The 22,922-nt window shown below is 40.8% G+C and overlaps 1 protein-coding gene across 1 annotated transcript in view; it reads right to left on the bottom strand.

Moving 5' to 3' along the window:
* The window catches only part of LOC126413339 (probable E3 ubiquitin-protein ligase HERC1), a 722,413-nt gene that overhangs the window by 276,710 nt on the left and 422,781 nt on the right, over positions 1-22,922 (bottom strand). Inside the window, exons 42-43 of the mRNA XM_050083249.1 lie at positions 20,872-20,996; positions 4,443-4,590 (exon numbers count right to left, since the gene is read on the bottom strand). Coding sequence (XP_049939206.1) covers positions 4,443-4,590; positions 20,872-20,996 — 273 coding nt within the window. The remainder of the gene's footprint in view (positions 1-4,442; positions 4,591-20,871; positions 20,997-22,922) is intronic.

The raw sequence follows: 22,922 nt of genomic DNA, 5'->3' as shown, positions 1-22,922 counted from the left end.
GAATGATGAATGCCGACATCACAAAAATGTGTTACAGTTATGTAGGAGAAAATTAGCTTCAATGGTAAGCACTTTGTCAATGTAAGGAATTTTGAAGGTCATTGGTTCCTGATATGTTAAGAAAAGAGTTTTTAGTTCAAAGAAGTGACTTAGGTGCAGCACGAACTGCATCCCATATAAAGATTCATGATACAAGATGATGAGGTAGTTCAACATTGTATTAGCTTGATGACACACAGGCCAACTAGAATCATTCCAGAAGGATCTGCTGGAAAATGAGTGATGGTACTGGCGGTTTTTAGTTTTCATAGAAGTAGGTTCTCGGATGATTATTCTGCATGCTGACTCTTCTTCTGGTTTTGTTTCTGAGAGTAAACTTGTATTTATGTGTAAGAGAAACAGCAGTGACTACCATTCGGAAATGAACTCTGTCAGTTTTGTGACGTGATTCACAATACTTGTCATACCTTGCTTCGAAGTCGGTCATTGTCAGTTACAATTCAATTGTTACAGAGAAAAAACCAAGTATAAACACAAGAAAAGTGGATATTTTTTCCCTGGATTAAAAAATAAAAATGTTAAGTATAGTATAAACTAGACTTGTGCCGACCTCCTGCAGCTTGTTAATTTATACAAGTATGTGACAAAACATGCAAACTTGACATCCTTGCACATGAATGGGGCCACACAGTTTTCCGTTTACCCATGTGTCACTGTCAGTGTAGTCCTATGGAATTAATTTGGGGAAAGGATAAGGCTTTATTGGAGGGGGAAAAAACCATTCAAGATAAGATTCACTGCATCGCTTGTGCATGAGGCAATAGACAACATGCCACCTGTAGCATGTGTACAGTCTGTGTGGCATGCTGACAAGTTTGACAGGGAAGTGATGATGGATATAAGCCTTAAACCTGTCATCTTAAATTCACAATCAGATTGTTCAGCAACAGACTCAAATAGAAGTGATGGTGGTATTATGACACAGACTTTGAAACAATGTAATAATATGTCTTAGTTTTAAAGACTCAAGGAGAAGTTAAGCTTCCCCCACCACGTTGTAACCTCTAATAACAAGTGAGAATTCAGCTGGATAAAGTCATCGAAAGACCAATATTTCCACATGTAGACGCCTGTCATTTTCAAGACACGAACTAAATAAGGCTCTAAAATGACAGTAACTGTTACTGGTCGAGATATCGGTGGTTTTCGATGTTATCGGTCATCATTCCCTGGAGTTATTCACAGAAGATGGTTAATTGTTTGCTTGTTCAATAGACTATAAATGCTGTCTCTCACTGTAATGTCAAACAAGTCAGTTTACACTCACAATGCCCATTAACAGCGAAAAATATGACAACTTACTGACCATTTTTATGGTAGTCTTTTCATTAGTCTTTTCTACCACTAATTCTTTTTAATGTACAGAAATTGCAGTTAACTACAGTCAAACACATCAACACACACACCTTGAACACATTTTTAAAAATTCTATTGAGCAGAAGCAGTTGCCAAGCAAATGTAATGATTTTGGTTTGTGCTTGAAGTTAATTTTATTGTGTATTAAATTTTTACTTATAATACAGATCGCAATAAATGATAATTACTGCAAGCAGTTTCAATGATACTGTCATTAGACAATTGTCATTTTGAGAAAAATTGTACTTCACATCTTCACAATGCTGTGTCAGCTGTTCTCGCCTCCCCACATCATGCAGAGCAAATCTGTGGAGCAATGGACACAATGTCATCAAGACATGAATTAATATTTCTCTCCTGAATTTCTCTCATAGATTTGAATTATAATATGATGTACCAAAGGCAAATGAGACTGACTGTTGTCCGCAGCAACACAGTTTGGCAACGTGGACTTTGTTTGCCCACTCTCTGCTGCCATGCACACGCAGTTCTCATCCCTCCAATGCTTCGTCTCTAGGCATTGAAGCGCTGTCTTACATGACACGAACTGTAATGTTGTACGTAAACATTTTGGTTTGTTTTTCCTACTCATCTGCATTAACTTACTTTTTTTTTACATCACATCAATTAGACATTTTGTCTAAGTCATCATGTATCCTCCTACAGTCACCCAACAATTACACCTTCCCAATACACCACAGCATCATCAGAAAACAGCTGGAGACTGAAATAACAGAGTTGCTTTCGCACCTCCCTGCGGCACCCCTGATGATACCCTCGTCTCTGACGAACACCCGCTGTCGAGGACAACAGACTAGGTTCTGTTATTTAAGAAGTCTTCAAGCCGCTCACATACCTGGGAACCTATTCAAAATGCTTGTACCTTGTTTAACAGTTGGCAGTAAGCGCTTTACAGAAATCTAGGAGTATGGAATCCACCTGTTGCCTTCATCCATGGTTCGCAGGATCTCATGTGAGGAAAGGGCACGCTGAGTTTTGCGTGAGTGATGCTTCTGAAAACTGTCCTGGTTCATGGACAGAAACTTTTCTGTCATGGAAATTTATCATATTCAAACTGATAATATGTTCGTGGATTCTGCAGCAAACCAATGTTAAAGATATTGGTCCATAGTTTTGTGGGCCAATTCTGTTACCTTTCATAGATACAGGAGTCACCTGTGCTTTTTCCAGTCACTTGGAAGTTTGAGATGGGTGAGAGATTCACAGGGTGAGAGATTTACAATAAATGCAAGCTAAGAAAGGAGTCAGTGCTGTATAGTACTCATTGAAAAACTGGTTGGGATTCAATCATGACCTGCTGACTTATTTGCTTTCAACTCTCTCAATTATCTCAACTAAATCTCCAAAATGTACTGGGCTAATCAAAATACCTTGCTTTGTAAAATCAAGCTCTCAAAAATCTTGGCAAGGAGAGTTAACTAAGGTAGACAACACGGTATATTTTTCAAACCTTTGTGAAGACGGGACTGCACACTACTGTGTGATAGCGTAGTTACTCTAACAAGATGTATGATATACTGATAGCTTGTAAAAGTGGTAACCCTTATTCAATTACCAGCTGTGATTCACTAATGGAGAGACATTTTATACCCAACATTCTTTAGTTTTTAGAAGGGTAGTTAAATCACGATTTTAGTGTCTCTTATTTCTTCTACATCATTGCAAGGTACATATTTTGGATGCTAGAGATTATGCTCCCACGTCACATGACATTCCTGCATCCCAATTGGCAGATAGTAGTAGTTTACGTATTCAATATAAAGGATTTACCCAGTGACACTGTATTTAACACATTTTTGCTTCTTGTACACTAACATGTAATGTTGAGAGTTCCTGTGTGTGATATTCCGAACACATTCTCGAAAAGGCGCATTATGAATTACAATTTATAGAAATAGCATGTCGGGAACTGTGGCATTATGAAATCACATGTTATCCCAATTATGGTACCCTTAATTCTGCATTTTCATTGATGAAAAAAAACATATCAATAGCAAATTAGATATTTTTCAGTAGTATGTTTTCCCGCTTATGATGTTCAAAATTCTTAGTCCTTTCAAAAATGGGCTAACAAGATTCTACTGTACCTAGTTCTGTATCTGTGGATACCAGATGACAGTAGAAGCGTGTGTTAAAATCTATGTGCAGGCACCCTCAGTGGTGACTCATCAAACACAGAGTGAGATATTTCATCAACAGTACCCCATGGCCCATGCTCAGTGTATGGATGCTTTGGCAATGTCACTGCTTATAGTTCCTTGTAGTGATTGACCAGCAGGTTCATTACCACTGAGCAGTGGCTAAGAAGGTCCCCTATGGGGCATTTAAATGGTTAATGAAGTAAGTTTTCTGGGCTAGCTCCTCAGGCAGTTGATGGAGATGGTGGTGTTGCCTGCCTACAAATTGACATGGTTAGGCGGAATTTGAGCCCCCCTTCTCCCAAATGCGAGTCCTGCACCTTAGCTACTGCAGCAGCTTGCTCAGTTGTACCAATCTGCACACCCCCACTGTGTCAATGAGAACCCTATGAGAGAGAACAGTTAGCCAGTGACTAATTACTCTTTAACATCATTTGACCTACCAATTATGTTCCTGAAGAATCAAATTATAAATTTTTTCAGTTATGAATTCAATACAAGGAGTTTTTTCTCTGTTTTCACTTTTCTTCCCCTATTGTGAGCATAATGTTTCTGTCATCAGTAAAGAGAATTTTTTCTTTCATATGTAACACTATTGGGAAAGTTATCAATACATATAAGAAACAACATTGGACCTAATATGTCACCTTAAGGATCTATTCCATCAGTGCATCTTGGTTCTTATTAACATTTCACTAAAAGCTTAGCCTTATCATAGGTTTTTATTACTTTGATTCTTTTCAACTTATGATCAAAACTAGCTGTTTGTTATGAATTGTTTAAAGAGCTTAAGTGCCAAACAAAAATTATTTTATGGTCCTATAGAACATAAATGAGTTTGTGAGACTATTGCATAAATATACACACCTACAATGTTGCCACAATATCCAGCACCCCATAGGAAGCCACAGCCTGGATGTGCTGATAACATATGTCCTGCAAGATGAGGTGGTGTTGAATGGCAAATACTACAGGTTGAATAGAAAGATCCTGATGTACCTGAGGTAACAGGAAACTGGAAAAAAAAGAACAAACCTCAATGAATAACATGATGTTAACAATGAACATATGGATTCCTACAGACCTCATTAATGATAGCTGGAAATGAATAGCATATACTAACAAAAGTTGAAGTTGCATAATCTCTTTCATAAATAAGATTCTTCAAAAAATGTGTGTGTGTGTGTGTGTGTGTGTGTGTGTGTGTGTGTGTGTGTGAGAGAGAGAGAGAGAGAGAGAGAGAGAGAGAGAGAGAGAGAGTGGGATTGAGGAAGGAAGGGAGAGAGAGGGGAAGAAAGGGAAAGTAGATCACGAAAGTCTTGCAAAGAAGGGAAAGACACATTCTGTTTTATTTCCATCTCACATAGAAGGTAAAAGGTAATCTGCACTTTCTAGATGATTTACTTTTACTCAGGGTCTCCAATTTTACTGACTTTCACAATGAAGACCTATTATATGAAGTGACAGTGCAATTTAAGCTATGGAGACTAGGTTATGAGTGATTCACTTATAGATTTAACAATGGGTTATAATATTTGCCTATTAGTACAGTAATGTGAAGTTATACATTAGCCATAGGTCTCAAAGAGAATAATGTCTTGCAAACCAGGATTATTTGTAGTACCTTTTGAAAAGGCAAGGTGATGTAAAAAGATGAAAATACAAATAAACCACTGGCACTTTGACCAACTTTAACAGTGTCCCTTAAGACATTTTATAGTCATATTGCAGATGACTGTTATGATGTAACAAACATGACAATGCTGAGGTATACAATGCCATACTGCATCTTATCTTACACAAGTTTGCCCACTGACCCATTGTGTTCTATAGATGTCATAATAACGTAGAAACTTCATTGATATGAAATGCTTTATTAAGTGCAATAGTACAGTGTAGTAGTTTAGTATTATTGACAGTCTGCTCACATTATTGACAGAAGGAATTACCTATTCTCACTATGTGCTTAAAAGGTTGTTATAAAAGTTCTGATCTGCAGAGAAGCCTCATTCTGAAGAAAAATGCAATGCTACATTGTGAGAAGCAGACACTTTCTAAGTACATTGAAGGTAGTGTCACAGCCTTTGCTGACATGATTATCCTTCACATCTCACCCCCCACCCCCTCCACCTAATAACCAATGCTATATGACTCTTTTCCACTGACACTCTTATTTCATCCTTGTGTTAGTTAATTAATTAGTCATGTGTTCCACCGATCAATCTCACAGTAACCATTATGATGTGGAAAGTGTCAAGTGCATAAGAAATGCACACATGAATATTTTTTATTACTTACCACATTCCCTTAAATGGCACAAAATGCATATATTACACCTATAGATTTATTTCTTCCTATTCAAGAATTCATATTTGGTATAGGAGTTGTCAAGGAGATATGATTTCAATTTATTTTTAAAACTGTTACTGCCATCTGTCAGACATTTTATTTCATCTGGGAATTTATTGGAACGTTTTACCCCTTTTTGTGCCAAAGATAGATTAGGTAAAGGCTGGTCTAAGTCTTTTTTCCTTCTGGTATTATAATCATGAATGTCACTTTTGTTTTTAAACTGGTCCATGTTGTTGACAACAAATTTCATTACTGAGTTAATGTACTGTGAGGCTGTTGTAAGAATTCCTGACCTTTTAAAGATATGCCTACAAGATGTGTGACTATGAGCCCCACACATTACTGGTATTCTAACCACTTTCTTTTGAACAGTGAGATGGGGCCCCTCCACGCCCGCACCAACGCGGTGACCAAACCAAAAGTTCTACTGTCACCTCCGTAAACATGTTAGTTATCTAGTAGGTGGATCACAGGATGCTGGGCTGTGATGTTGTCCGTGCGTCTGGGTAAGGCTATGCATTAACACGGTCCATCAGGTGATAGATAGTGGACGAAACGCGAGTGAGGGTAGCGATTTGAAGAGCAGAGGGAAAAAAGTGCCATGGCTCGTGCCGTGGGAAAAAAACTTCTGTGACAGTGGGATGGGTAGTAAGAGCAGTAGTGGCTTACTAGCTGCGATAGCTCATGCAAGGTTGGATTTGTTAGTATAGGTATCATGCATCATTACCGCGACAAGCGATGGCGATGTGTCCCAGTTGCTGCAGCTGCTACATTCCTGGAACAATCAAGATCGTTATACAGTAGTGGGAGATCGGCCATAGATCATCTCCCTGTGTGGGGGATGTGTGGAGCTTGTTTGCATGCAGTGTACGGTACGGCTTCCCTGTGTGGTGCCAGTTATTCGGCAGTGTATTTCGGCTGGATATCCAGTAAATGCGTCTGATTAACAGGGGTTCGCCTGTGCCGTTATGTTTGCGTATGCTTGGCCATAGATGTTATGTCCTTGCAAGTATGTCTTTTGGTCTTTTATGTTTCCATCTATGGTTGTGGTCGTAGTTCCCCAGATTCAGAAAAAACGGGTTCTGCGAATGTCTGGAGTTTCTGTATAGTCTTGTGGTGAGTTTGTGGATTAACTCTGTGAGAGTCTCAAGTCTGTATTCCCGGTGAAGGTCCGCGATGCGTGTGTATCGTGGAGCATTGCTTATAATTTTGAGTACTTTGTTTTGTACGAGCTGCAGACGGCGCAGGCGTGTAGGCGCAGCGTATCCCCAGACAGGAGCTGCGTACGTCATCAGGGATCGGATAAGTGTCATGTACATGAACCTCGACACCCTTCTGTTCAGTGTGCTACGCCTGTTGAGCATAGGATAGAGCTGTTTGAGCCTCGCGCTACCTCGGTTGGTCATGTGTTGTATGTGGTCCCCTCAGAGTAATTTCCGGTCCAGCCAGACACCGAGGTATTTGACTTTCTCGCGGAAACGTATTGGACGTGCATGTAGAGTTATTGGTCTGCAGTATCGGTGTTTGCGCAGTTGCTTCGGTCTTTTAGTGAACAGAACGGCTTCGCACTTGTCGACGTTTACTCTAACACACCATTTCTCCAACCAAGGCTCGCCCACTCTGAGTGCAGTCTGTAGGCGTGACATAATGTTTGATGGTTTCCAATCTTGTGCGAGGATGGCGGTATCATCCGCGTAGATTGCCATGATTGTGTTGTGTGTGGTTGGGAGATCGTTTATGTCGAGGTTAAACAGTATAGGCCCTAGGATGCTTCCCTGGGGTACTCCCGCGTGTATACCGTGTCGTGTTGATTGTTTTCCCTGCACGTCAGTGTTGAAGCTCCTGTCTGTGAGGTATGAGTGTATTAGACGCAGCAGCCCGTCGGGGAACCCCGCGTCGCTGAGTTTGCGGATGAGGCCGTTGTGCCATAGACGGTCGAAAGCCTTTTCGATGTCCAGGAACACTGCCCCTGTAGCTTTGTTTATGTTGAAGCCATGTGTTATATGTTCAACGACCCGTAGGAGTTGTTGTGTTGTGGAGTGGTGATTCCTGAAGCCGAATTGCTCCGGTCTCAGGATGTCATTTGTTATGCAGTGCCTAGTGATGCGTTTGAGAATCACCTTCTCAACAACCTTACTGAGCGAGCTCAGAAGGCTGATGGGTCGGTAATTTTGTGGGAGGCTGTGGTCTTTCCCCGGCTTCCTGAACATCAGGACCTTGGCCGTCTTCCAAAAGGCGGGGAAGTGTTGGTGTTTTAGTATGGCATTCGTTATGTGTGTTAGGTACTCAGTTGCTTTATCCGTGAACTCCTGGAGGACACGGTTTTGAATGCCATCATGACCAGGGGCTTTCCTAGCAGCGGAATGCATTATAGCCCAGGAGACTTCGGCTGTGCTAGCATGTCGAATGTCGTCGCGCGATGGTTGGGCTAGAATGCGTGTAACCTCTTGGTCAGTAGCAAGTGTGAACGCTGGATCTGATGGTACCAGGTTCGGTGTGAATGACGCTGCGAGTGTTCGGGCCATTAGTTCTGCTTTCTCTTCCGCTGAGTATGCAGGTCCGTCAGGCCCTTGAAGCGTTGGGGTGTATATTTTCTCCCTGGTGAAGTGTCGGGCTAGTTGCCACACGCCAGGTCGTGTGGTGTCCAGCCCTTCGAGTTTTTGGTTCCACTGTTGTGTTCTGTGTGTTTGTATTTTATCGTGTATGATGCCCTGTAGTCTGTTAATGTGCCGTTTGAAGTACGGGCGCCTGGTGCGCTCAGTGAATACTTTTTGCCTAAGTGTTGACTTACCCCAAAATATTATTCCGTATGATATCAGAGAGTGAAAGCATGTTAGACTGCTAATTTCTATATCCTCAAAATTGGCAATTATTCTGATTGCACAAATTGCTGAACCTATTTGCTTTAGGAGATACAAAATATTAATTTTCGAAGTAAGATTCTCATCTATATGTACGCCCAAAACTTTAGTATGCTCTGCCCTGGTTACTGACATCTGTTGATGTGTTGTACTTGTTGAACAAACTGTACTCCTTCTAGTAGGAAATTGGATGTACTGCATTTTTTCAAAGTTCAGAGCACACCCATTCTCAGAAAACCACTCAACAACTCTTCCAAAGACATTATTTATATAATTTTCTATTGGAGTTTCTTTTACTGGATTAATAATGAGGCTTGTATCATCAGCAAACAGTGTCAGTTTAGCTTCTTGCTTCAGAAAAGAAGGGAGGGCATTCACATATATATCAAGAATAGAAGGGAAACCATGATTGAACCCTGTGGAACACCTAATGTAATTTCCCTGCTCTATAGCTACTAGGTCACATCCTTGTAAATCACCCAGTGCAAAAACAGTTATATGTACCAAATTACCAGCTCCTGTATCAATATTTTAAGAAACTTGTTTCATCCAAATGGAGTAGGACTATTGCCATGCCAAAATAAGATGCTGTTTAAGAACAGCAAACCACAACTCTTGTATAGCATTTTATGGGGGTATGACAATATATCAATTACCCTATAGAAACGAAAATTCCAGCACTGGAAAATCTGATAAAAATCATGAAAGATCACCAATCACCACATAAAGATGTGGGGCACATGACCAAACACAAAAGTTCAGAAAATCAAACAATCTCTAACACAGTCATCCTTTATTTAATGTAAGTACTCTCTCTCTCTCTCTCTCTCTCTCTCTCTCTCTCTCTCACACACACACACACACACACACACACACACTCACTCACTTGTAACTGCATAAACAGTCGTCATTTATGTGTCACCAATTTACACAACACAGTCTCTCTCCACACACACACACACACACACACACACACACACACACTACCACACACACGCACGCACACACTTGTAACTGCATAAACAGTTGTCGTTTATGTGTCACCAATTACCCACACAACATAGATTTGTGAAAATGCAGGAAACAAGGTAGGAAAAGAAAGACTGCAACTTACCGTAAAGAAGACCCATCAAGTTGCAAACAGGCACAATTAAAAGACACTTATATAAAGCTTTCGGCCACAGATTTCATCAGTAAGAAGAGAGATTGATTCATACACACACACACACACACACACACACACACACACACACACACACACACAAACCACCAACTCCAGCATCTTGGGCTGGAATGCCTTTGTGTGTGTGTGTGTGTGTGTGTGTGTGTGTGTGTGTGTGTGTGTGTGTGTGTGAGAGAGAGAGAGAGAGAGAGAGAGAGAGAGAGAGAGAGAGAGAGAGAGGTGTACTTACACTAATGCCAGCCCAAGATGCTGGAAGTTGGCGGTCGTGTGTGTGTGTGTGTGTGTGTGTGTGTGTGAGAGGTCCTGCATTTTCAAATAATGAAAACTGCAGAGTTTCCATTGTTTGAAAATGTAGACAGTTGTTTATGTGTTGACAGTTACTGATTGCAGCAGAATGGATAACTTAACTAATTTTTGTCAATAGGGTGTGTCACAGAGTGATGTTCTTTGGGCAAGTGAGAGACTGTTTACTCTTAGGACAGCCTATCTTTGACATGTTGTATTGTATGTTCTGTGACTATGTAATAAAGTGAAGTGTTGTTAGACTGCTAATTGCTGCTCTACTGTGATTCACAACGTCAGAATTTGGTGGCGAAACCCGGGATTGAACCAGGGACCTTTACATGGATAATTCATGCCAAGCGTACAGGAATATCTGAAGGGGACATTTTGCAACTGATGGAGTTTCTGAACGAGGAAGTCGACGGAGCGCTTACCATGCAGAAGATACGCGGTGAATTTTCCAGCACTTCTAGTAACCTTCCCACAGCGTCCACACTTCACCTACACGCGAAATCTAAAAGATCGACTCTGAAGGATACCAGCGTAAAGGAACCATTCTGCGTCTTTTGCAAATCTTGCAGTCATTGGGCGCAATCGTACGCGTTAATGATCGAATAGATAAATTGAAACTAGCAAACAGATGCTTTCTTTGTCTTCAACGTGTGCTCAAAATCTCAAATTGCAAAAAGAAAGAAAAGGCTCAGTGTGTTAACTGTAAAAGACTGCATCATAAGTCCATTTGTGAGGAATGAAAGGATATTAGGAGTCCTGCGGGTCAGACATATGTTACTTCCATGGGAAAGGTATCTGTCACTCCCCACGGATACACGTACCTTCAGACAGCTCAAGTATGCGTCTCAGGACCTACAGGATTGAGCAGGACAACGCGATGTCTACTGGACGCAGGTAGTCAGTCCAGCTTCATAGCAAAATCACTGATTGATGATCTGAAACTGCAAACAGTAGACCGACAAGAACTAACTGTTTGTTCCTCTGAATCAAACACTACATGCCCACGCCACCGCAGGCTTGTTCAGTTTAATATGAAGGGGCTTTGGCAGAATTCTAAATTGCCACTTACTGCCTTCGAAAGTACTCACGTTATTTCTCACCAGCCTTCGGTTCCACAACAAATAACGATTTTACCAGATGCCCATAAGATTACACTAGCAGATCCGAAAAACAATTCAACAGAAGATATTCCCGTGGAGATTCTTGTAGGAGGCGATTTTTATTGGAAGATAGTGAAGCACAATTCGCCCATACGCATCTCTGAACCCTTAGTGTTAGTTCCTTCTCTGTTTGGCTGGATACTTAGTGGTAACAAGTCACAAGCCTGTGTGCATGCAACCGTGGTAAATTTTACTCAGACTGACCGATCTCCTTTGCACTCGGACAATGATTTCAGACGCTTTTGGGACTTGGAAACTATAGGGATTACTGCCGATCAGGGTCTACCTGTGAACAACAAGGATACGAGACTTCTTGAAGAGTTTAGAGCATCTTTCTCTATAAAAGATCATTGAGCAGTGGTTACACTTCCCAAAAGGCAACATACAGTGCTTTCGAGTAACAGAGCGATCACGGAAAAACGATTCAAGCACCTTAGGGAAAGATTTCAATGTCAAGAGACCTTTAAGCAAATGTATTTCGATCTTATGCTAGACTACATTACAAAGGAGCAAGTAGAGGTCGATTCCACCCCACTCTCAGGAAAGGAGCCATTTTATCTCCCTCATCATGCAGTGAGGATGGAGAAATATGGAACCACTAAGTGGAGAATAGTCTTTGACGCTTCTGTAGTGGCGTAGCAAGACAGCCACGCCACTCGGAAGTAGCCGAAAGGCACGTGTTAAGCTCACGCAGGCTGGCGTGAGGTCTGAAACAGGATACGTAATGAATGCTATAAAGAAAAGTACGTAGCTTCTGGAATACTTAACTTTAATCCATAATTGTAGAACATCGCTCTTGATGCTACATGCTTCATAATATTAATTAGCAATTGAATACGGCGCCTTGCTAGGTCGTAGCAAATGTAGCTGAAGGCTAGGCTAATTATCGTCTCGGCAATTGAGAGCGTATTTGTCAGTGATCCCCTTCTGGCAAAGTCGTCTGTACAACTGGGCGAGTGCTAGTACGTCTCTCTAGACCTGCCGTGTGGTGGCGCTCGGTCTGCGATCACTGACAGTGGCGACACGCGGGTCCGACTTATACTACTGGACCGCGGCCGATTTAAAAGCTACTACCTAGCAAATGTGGTGTCTGGCGGTGACACCACAGCTTCATCTCACGAAAACAATGCTCCTTCTCTGAATGAGGTATTAGAAGTAGGACCGAACCTATTACCAGAGATTCTGGAAATTTTACTGGGTTTCAGACTATATTCTATGGCTATCATCACAGACACCACACAAGCTTTCCTTCAATTAATCTTGAACGAAAAGGACCAATACTTGACCAGATTCTTCTGGTTCAAAATTAGCCAGGATCAAACAGGAAATCTTGAAAATGACAGACGAACTAACAGAATACTGTTTTAACAGACATCCTTGGAAACAAAGACAACGTTGATGCACATAGGCCTTACTGTGAAGGGATGGATAGCGTTCTGTAGTCGTGGTGAAGACAAGCTATCTAAGGGGTAAGGCCCTGAAATAAAACCTTGGCAGGTGTCCAGGCCATGAGGTGGCAGCCCAACCAGGACACTCGGGGGCTGTGGGCTGATAACCCGCACCACCAAAAAACACATATCACAGAAACTAAAAGGAGAAGCAGCCGGATGGATCTTAAGGATATGACCTTTGGCCTGAAAAGGAAAACCCGTATCGGTTTTTGGAATGTAAGGACAGTGAGAGAGGCAGGGAGACTAAGACAGGTTGAAAAAGAGATGGAAAACTATCGACTAGATAAATTGGGACTAAGTGAAGTAAGGTGGCCAGAATCTGGGGAATTCCAAACACAAAATGGTGGAGTGTTGCTGTATGTGGGTCAGACAGGTGAGGACGCAATGCATAGGAATGGTGTATGGCTCTTACTATCTAAAAGCAGCAAGAAGAGCTTACTGGAGTGGAAACCAGTCTCAGAACGGATAATAACCGCATGCTTTAAAACAAATGTGCGATGTGTCACTGTAATTCAATGCTATGCACCTACTGAAATAGCTAAAGGAGAATTAAAAGATGCATTTCATACAGAGCTAAACAGAGTCCTTAGACAAACAAATTCTAGGGACATAAAAATTTTAATGGGTGACTTGAATGCAAAAGTTGGTTCAGAAAATGAAGGGCTTGAACATATCATGGGTGTGCATGGAATGGGGATCACTAATGTAAATGGTGAAATGTTGATAGATACATGCGCTGAACATGACCTAGTCATTGGAGGCACATTGTTTCCACATCGTAACTGCCATAAGATAACGTGGGTATCTCCAGACCACGTTACCGAAAATCAAATAGACCACATAGTCATAAGCCGCAAGTTCCGACACTCTCTGTTAGATGTCAGAAATAGAAGAGGGGCAGACGTTGGAAGTGACCACCACCTAGTTTTGGCAGAATTCAGACTGAAGATAGTGGCAAATAGAACCAAGCTCAATCACAGGTGCAAGAAAATAGATGTTGCAAGATTAAAAGACCAACAGATCAAAGAAACATTTGCCCTTGAACTACAAAACAGATTCCAGGTCCTCTCTGAAGAAAATTTTATGGAAGAGGGAATTGAAACATGCTGGCAAAAAATCAAAGACAGCTATTTAGATGTGGGAGAAAAAATCTTAGGATTTAAGGCACATCAAAGGAAGGAATGGATCTCCGATGCTACGTGGAATGAAATCAGCCACAGGAAAGAACTAAAACTTAAGTTAAATTTTTGTAAGACAAGAGCACAAAAGAGCGAAGCGCATAAAGAATACATGGAGGCGAACAAAAAAGTGAAAACATTGCTACGTCGAGATAAAAGGAAATGGATAGATGAGCAAGCAAAATTAGCAGAAGAGGCAGCAAGACAAGGAAATATGAAAGAGCTCTACAATATTACCAAACGGTTGTCAATGAAGAACTTCAGACATGAAGGACCAGTTAAGAACAAGGATGGGGTGATGCTTGCAACTCAACAGGCACAGCTACAGAGATGGGAGGAGCACTTCAAGAAACTGTTAAATAGTGAAGACAACCAAGAGGAACAAGTAAGAGATGTTCCAGAGGAAGTTGAAGAAGATCAAGATATAAATTTGCAGTGCCCCACAATGGACAAAACTAGGATTGCCTTGAAAACACTAAAAAACACAAAGGCTCCAGGCCTAGACAACATAGCACCGGAGCTCTTAAAAGCTGATATTGAAAGTACTGTTAAAATGCTCCATCCTTTGCTGAAGCATATTTGGCTTGAAGAGAAAGCTCCAAAGGAGTGGAAAAATGGTTTGGTGGTAAAGCTCCCAAAAAAGGGAAATTTGTCAGACTGTAACAACTGGCGTGGTATTACATTGTTGTCAGTGCCCAGTAAGGTCCTCACCAGAATTATTTTAAACAGAATTAAAGAGTCCCTTGAAAAGCGACTGCGTAAAGAACAGGCCGGTTTTAGGGCACAACGCAGTTGTGTTGATCTTATTAACACTCTTAGGATCATTTTAGAGCAAAGCAAAGAATTCCAAGCAACCATGTACCTGGCATTCATTGATTTTCAAAAGGCCTTCAATTCCGTGAAACATAAAGTGCTCTGGCAGGTATTGCGGAAGTATGGCACACCACAGAAGATCTTAAGCATCATAAAAGATCTATATGATGGCTACAAATGCTGCATACTCCACAAAGGAAATATGACAGAGCCCATAAAAGTAACAACTGGAGTCCGTCAGGGTTGCATTTCGTCACCAACACTTTTTTTACTCTTTCTAGACTCTGTTATGAGAAGAGTCACAGCAGGCAGGAGACGAGGAATCCAGTGGGGGATCCACGAACGTCTCGAGGATTTGGATTTTGCAGACGACATAGTTTTACTAGCTCCAAGGCTGACTGATATGCAAGCTAAATTAAACTTGCTGAAAGAAGAAGCAGAGACTGCTGGCCTCAAGATAATTATAGGTAAAACAAAGGAAATGAGAGTAAATTCAGGGAACATGGAGGTGCCATTGTTAATAGGTGAGCAGCGGTGGAGACTGTCAACTCATTCCTGTATCTGGGTAGTATAGTGGCGGAAGATGGTGGAGCTGGAGATGATGTGAAAAACCGCATTAAAAAGGCAAATGCTGCCTTCATACAATTGTATCCAACATGGAAAAATAGAAATATCATGTATAAAACAAAAATCCGTATCTTTAATACAAATGTGAAGTCTGTCCTTCTGTACGCCAGTGAAAGCTAGAAAATGGATAAAAAGATAACATCCCAGTTACAAAGCTTCATAAATTGTTGTCTTCTTCGCATCATGAATATCTGGTGGCCAGAAAAAATATGTAATGAGGAGCTCTGGCGAATAACAAACCAGATACGAGAGAGAAAGTGGGGATGGTTGGGGCACACCTTACGAAAACCAGATGGAGCCATCAAGAAAAAAGCATCGGAATGGAATCCCCAGGGAACAAGGAAGAGAGGAAGACCAAGGGGCACATGGAAGAGGACAGTGGAAGGGGAAGCAAAGAGTTGGCAAGACCTGGGCAGAATTGAGGCAAATGGCCAAAGACAGAGACGGATGGCAAGTTCTCCTGGATGCCCTATGTCCCCATAGGGGCCAAAGGAATTAAGTCAGTCAGTAAGTCAAGTCATTCGGCCTGACCTGCAGCCCATTTTTACTTTCTGCAACACTAAGAGAACTTGCCGACAAGTGTATGACAGCATTTCCCACTGTAGCACCACTTATAAACAAGACTGCATACTTGGACGACTTTGTGATCTCAGTAGAAGGTGATAATTTGGTTATAACTATATACTATGAACTTGTAACCCTAATGAAATTGATCAGTCTCCCCTTATCAAAATGGGCTACCAACTGTGACCAACTCGAAACTATCTGGACTCAAGTTTCAGGCATAGACTGGAACACCGCAGGTGACTACTTCTGTATCGATCCTAGCGAAATCATCAGAAGGTCGTCAGAAGAGCCAGCTACCAAATGACTCCTTTTACAATGTATGGCTAAATTCTATGACCCACTTGGACTGTTTTCTTCTGTTTCTCTTGTTGGGAAATTGCTATTCCAGGACACATGGTGCCAAGGAATTGGCTGGGATGAACTTATGCCCTGGGACTTAAAGGCACGATGGCGCACTTGGATATTTAGCTTACCTTCATTGTCACATATACATGTCCCTAGATGGATAGCTACAGCTCATGGAAGAGACTCTCAGCTACACGTAGTCTGTGATGCCTCAGAAAAGGCATATGGAGCAGCTTTGTACATTCATACTGTCTTAGATGATGACGTCGTAACCCATTTAGTCTGTAGCAAGAACAGACTTGCTCCTATTAAGAAGGTGACATTGCCTCGACTCGAACTTTTAGCGGCAGTAGTTGGAACCAGACTACTGTGTTACTTTTGCTATGCAACAGACTTTAAAATTGCCCATGCGATATTGTGGACGGATTCTACAGTAACACTAAGTTGGATTCGCTGTGATCCTAACAGATGGAAGACCTTCGTTTGTAAACGTGTAACTGAGATACACACACACACACGACTCCCACGCAATAGAAACATTGCTCAGGATCAGACAATCCTGCTGACAGCCTCTCACGTGGACTCCTTGGCTACCAAATGAATTCTCTGTGTATCTGGTGGCATGGGCCACCTTGGCTTGCACGCCCTCCTGAATGCTGGCCAAACGATACTCCAACGATGGTACGACTTACTCCCGAAGAAAAGAGGAAGAAAACCCAGAGCCAAGTGTTGTCGATATCTATGCCAACCAGCCTTCTGGACTTATTTAAATTCAGCTCATACTGGAAGATCATTCGTATCACAGCATAGACTCTCCGCTTCCTACACAACATTCGTCAAAAGAATAAATCTTCAGGAGAACTTACAGCCACCGAATTATCAGCTGCCAAAATTTATTGGATTCGAGTGGGCCAGAGAGATTCCTTCCCCAGCGAATTACATGCATTTCAGAATAACTTACCACTGTCAAAAGAGTAAAAAATCGCACAATACAATCCTTTCTTAGAAGCTGGACTGATACGTCTAGGAGGTCGACTGCAGTGCACTAGCCTAAATAGGGAACAAAAAAATCCTGTACTCCTTGACGGTTCCCACCACTTCACACAATTGGTTATTCGAGAGACACACATCTGCCTCCATCACTTTGGTGTTCGTTCTGTACTATCCGAACTGCAAACTGAATTTTGGATCCTTAGAGCTCGTCAGGCCATCAAAAGAATCCTACACTCATGCCTCGCATGCAAGATCTTGAAGAATCCACGAGGGCAACAGATCGAAGCACCGCTGCCACCTGAACGAGTTTTGCCTGCCAAACCATTTGCTGTAACCAGAACAGACTTTGCTGTCCCACTATTCATCAAAGTGGGGAAGGAAATGCACAAGTCATATATCAACCTTTTCACATGTGCTACCACATGAGCTGTACACCTCGAACTCTGTACAGACTTGTCAATGGACAAGTTTCTCATGGTACTTCAGCGATTTGCCAGAAGACACGGACTAATCCACACGATATATACAGATAACGTAAAAACATTCCATGCCACGAATTTGGAACTAGCCCAACTTTGGAAGGCATTAACTATCACAAAAACTTATCAGTTCCTCGCCCACCATGGTATTACTTGAAAATTCATTGTCTCCCGGGCGGCTTGGTGGGGAGGACGGTGGGAAAGAATGGTGGGCACTATAAAGCGTTGCCTACGGAAGGTACTGGGACTCGCAAAGCTCACTGAGGAACAACTGAACACCACCTTGATCAGTAGTGAAGTCACAGTGAACTCCAGGCCCATCACACCAGGAGATGATTGTGATGCACTCACACCTTCCCTTTTTGATGGGAGAAAAAACTTACGACTATTCCGACGGGACCAGAGACTTCAGCGAACATGAATTTAACAAAGGAATCCTGACTGAGACAGCAACTCTGTGACAATTTCTGGAACCGTTGGATTAAAGAATACCTACTGGAGTTCCGCAACTACCATGAAAATAAATGCCCATTGGGACGATTCATCCCCTTTCGGCCAGGCGACATCGTGTTGGTACAAGAGAACCTTCGTCCGCGACATGTGTGGAAGAAGGCCAGGATAGAAAAGATACTACCAGGAAGAGATGGCAGGGTAAGGATGATAATACTCCGGACACCAGAAGGTCACATCATTAGTCGTCCTTTGCAGCTGGCCGTACCTTTGGAGGTCGACCACGGTGGGGAGGATGTCACAGAGTGATGTTCTTCGGGCAAGTGAGAGACTGTTTACTCTTAGGACAGTGTATCTTTGACATGTTGTATTGCATGTTCTGTCACTATGTAATAAAGTGTTGTTAGATTGCTAATCGCTGCTCTACTGTGATTCACGACGTAAGAGGGTGTTCACACGAATGGTTAGTTGTATTCTCTGTCTAGCGATTTGATCTTTGAATCACTGTCACAATCTCTGTTGTCTAGTGCTAAGTGTTGGTGCTTTATAACACACATCTAGACTGGGATCATCTCAATCTCTTGAAGCCAAGTAAGAAGCTGCTTTAAGAAAATAAGCAGCAAATCTAAAACAGCAATACCAAATCTATGGTTTGTAACAGGCCGGGAGTCAGATAATTATTGTTAACCACAAATCACCCAATTTCAGTTACTGCTTAGCGCCTGTCCTCCTGATCCTCCCCTCCTCCCTCTCTCCTGCAGCTTTCCATTTGTTTGGCTGAAAAAACTGAGTCAGCATTGCTCCACAATGAGTGAGTGAGATACTGAGCTCTGATAGAGGAAAAGATGTTAGTGTTGCCTGCTGCAGAGGTTTGGAGTAAGGTTACTGAGGGGAATAAAAGATTTTACAATCCGAAAAAATTGTGGAATGACAAGAGGTGTTTTCTTATCATTGAGGTACTTGTGTTATATTGTTTTTCAAACTCCTACTCTGAGCTATCTAAGCAATCCTTTACTGCATAGAACATATTGCCTAACACACACTTCTTAACTGCCTTTTTAATAAGTTTAAGTAATCTCTTTAATCTCGTTAGCAGTTTATTGTACAATTTTATTGCCTAGCAGGAAATTCTGTTTGAGGCTTTGTTTATTCTTTCTTGGTACATATAAGCTCAGTCTTGATTTTGTTCCATGGTCACTGCTAGTTCTGTTGGTGCAATAATTATTATGTTTTTTATGTGCACAGGTGACTAGTAAATACACTCACATGGTGTACTTATGTTGGCGTGTTCGCAACACTTCAACCAGCAGTCAATATTCATTCTTAGACATTTTGTGTTTGTTAAGCAATCTATAGAGGTACCATCCACATGTAGTTTTACAGTGTTATTTTTTCCTCTTCAACCTGAAATTCATGGCACATGTTTTCTTTGTGTTCAATGTAACTTGACTGCATACTGACCAATTCCAAACTTCCTTGAGGAGTTTAGCTGCTTCACCTGCAAGGAGCTTTTTTCCTCTGTTTTCATTTTTCTTCCCCTATCGTGAGCATAATGTTTCTGTCATCAGCAAAGAGAATTTCTTCTTTCATATGTAACACTATTGGGAAAGTTATCAATACATGTAAGAAACAACATTGGAGCTGATATGTCACCTTAAGGATCTATTCCATCAATGCACTTTGGTTCTTATTAACATTCCACTAAAAGCTTAGCCTTATCATAGGTTTATATTATTGTGATTCTTTTCAACTTATGATCAAAACTAGCTGTTGGATACACCTCTTGTTAGTAATGTTTCTAGAAAGTTACTTGTCTTTTCTTTTTTGTAGATTTTGAGTAAAAATTCTCCTCTAATAACATAAAGAGTTTACATTGAAAGTCTGGTAGTTGAGAACTAGGAGTAGTTGATCTGGGTCCAGGCCCCTAAGGACAGGCAACTTGATAGTAACACACAACTGGCTAATTACTGAGGCCAAGTAGACCCAGATAGCAGAATTAACAAATAGTCATAATAAATCAAAAATCTCTACTATGTAACTATTGTTTCGATCATGTGATATTTACAAACTGCTTTAAATTTTCTAGCTAGCAGGTTTATATGCAATAATGAAAAATAAAAATAAAAGCTTATTCTGACAAAATTAATTCTATAGGCTTTGTGACTAGTAATAAAAATAAATAAAATGCAAACTCAGCTAATACAATAAACTGAAAGAAGATCTGAATTTTTAGGTATCATTAAATGTTGTTTTGCTATTTTGAACTGTAATATTCACATATATGAAATCTAGTACATCCATATCTCACATATTATGTTTCATGCTACTAAGATCAAAGAAGCACAATATTCCTTTTCATATAGATTTGTCAATCCTATTCTACACAAAGCACTTCTTTACATAACCACAGAGATTTGGGCTAAAAAGTAGGAAAGCCAAGAGTGAAATAAATACAAAAAGTCCACAAAGACTGAGCATCAAGATGGATTCTGTAAATGTAATGAAGCTTTGGAAAATGATCCAAAAGAATGATACACACTCACCACACCAGTTGTGACGCTGTGTCCTTCAGCATTCTGTGTCCCATCACTGCTGTCAGTGTCTTGTGATGAGCCACTAAATAAAGGTTGAGCTTCACCACGAACATGTTGACGTTCTCTGTCTTGGGCTAGAATTCAAACAAAATTTTCTGAATATCATTGACAAAAGGTGCTTTATACTCTCAGGAGAAAAATGAGGCTTCAGCTGCTAACTGGAAACAGAATGCAGCATACAAAATTAATAGTTAGTGTGACATAAATTAAATAACAAATAATTAAATTTTATAAATTCAAAAGATGGCAGAAATTATTCATTTCAGTAATGCTCCTCAAATGTTCTTCCATGGCTGCTGTTAGGGGAATATGTAATTTGTGCACTAACCACTTTAACTGTATGGTTTAGAAATGCCACAGATAACTGAAAATGAACACGCTAATCAGAAGTATATTTTGTGATTTTCCGGTGAGGCAACAGCAACATCCATGACTGACAGTGTTGAAGACAATTATATTCAACACACATTAATCTGTCTGATCTACAAGTTATCAAGATTTTTTTGTACTACTAATATGTTTTCCATCCCATTCTTTCTTTTCCATGTAAAACATGGAACCACATTATAAGTATGGAAATCATACCCATTGTGTCTTCATACTGATTACTGGCTCTCACCAAATACATACATACATCCCTGACATTTTGATTCAAGATTAACTGAAACTGCAGAAAACGACTGTTTATTCACAATATTGCTACACTAGTACAAGTCTGAATCATCAACGGTTTCATAAGAAAACCAAAACGGAGATACACTAAATAATATCTAAATATTAAAACATATTGTAGTAATAGCCTTGCTGTAACTGATAATAATTCAATACTGATCACAACAAGTGGGTTCCTCTCACCCTGGAGTCCAAGAGACCTGCTCCTCCTTTTCAACCTTCCCTAATCTGCCCCTCTCTCCTCCTCACGTAACAAAATGTCAATCCGAAAGTTAGGAGAGTGTGTGTGTCTACTGGCAGTACTAACAAGTCCCTTGAACATATGTACTGACTGGCCATTCTCTCTCATGATTTTATAATTAGACATACTAACTTTCATAGTGAGTATAGTGTATTACAAAAACATGAACCCAAATAACCAGTCCCACCTGGTCATCAACAAATCAAGCCACACCTTGACCTAACGAGTAAACATAAAATAGGAAATCTTATTCCAATTCATATTATTAGACAGGTTCACAAACAGGATTTTTGGCCATATGCAACATCTCAGTTTTAAAAGTAATTGAAATTGATGTCATAAAGTAATGTTCATTCTATTCATGGCTGTGATAGTCATCACTACAAGAAATGTAATCACTTGAATTGGGATTCTAAGTAAATGTGAATTTGTATGCTAATTTCTGTTGTATCACCTCATGTGATAGTAGTTCATGACACTAGTGCTCTGTAAAAACCATGGCATAGTAGGGAAAAGAGAGAAATTGTGATGGATATATAAGCCACTAACTTAGTGGCTGCATTCTTTTTTTTTTTTTTTTTTTTTTTTTCTGTGTGTTAATCTTTAATGTTACACAAAGGAATGTCTAATGCTTAATAGCAAAAGTGCACGAAATAGTGGTAAGGATATTACAATCCACTCTGCACATTAACAGGAAACGTGAGAGTATTCATTTGTGACTCATACACCTGTTGCTGCTGCAGCCAAATTACACGCTTGGGTAACATGAAATAGTTATTACTATCAATTACCGAAATTAACAAAATGAACTGTCAACCACAATGTTATTCTGACCCAGATAATACAGACTATGACTTATCAATAAATACAAAAGAGGACCAAGACAGCTAGAAAAATATCCTTTGGTGAACTAAAAAGGAGTAGTACCACTGAATTCCTATTACCATAGGGAGAAATGAGATGGGAGAGAGAGGGGCGAGGGGGAAGAAGGGAGGGGGAAGAAGGGAGGGGGAGAGAGCGTGGTGGAGTGAGGGGGAGAGAGAGAGAGGGAGAAGGGAGGCGAGTGGGGGAGAGGTGGAGGGGAAGG

This window comes from Schistocerca serialis, chromosome 7 (assembly GCF_023864345.2).
Source record: "Schistocerca serialis cubense isolate TAMUIC-IGC-003099 chromosome 7, iqSchSeri2.2, whole genome shotgun sequence".
NCBI lineage: Eukaryota > Metazoa > Arthropoda > Insecta > Orthoptera > Acrididae > Schistocerca > Schistocerca serialis.
The sequence above is the reverse complement of the archived record's forward strand: the minus strand, read 5'-3'. Positions and strand labels throughout refer to the sequence as shown.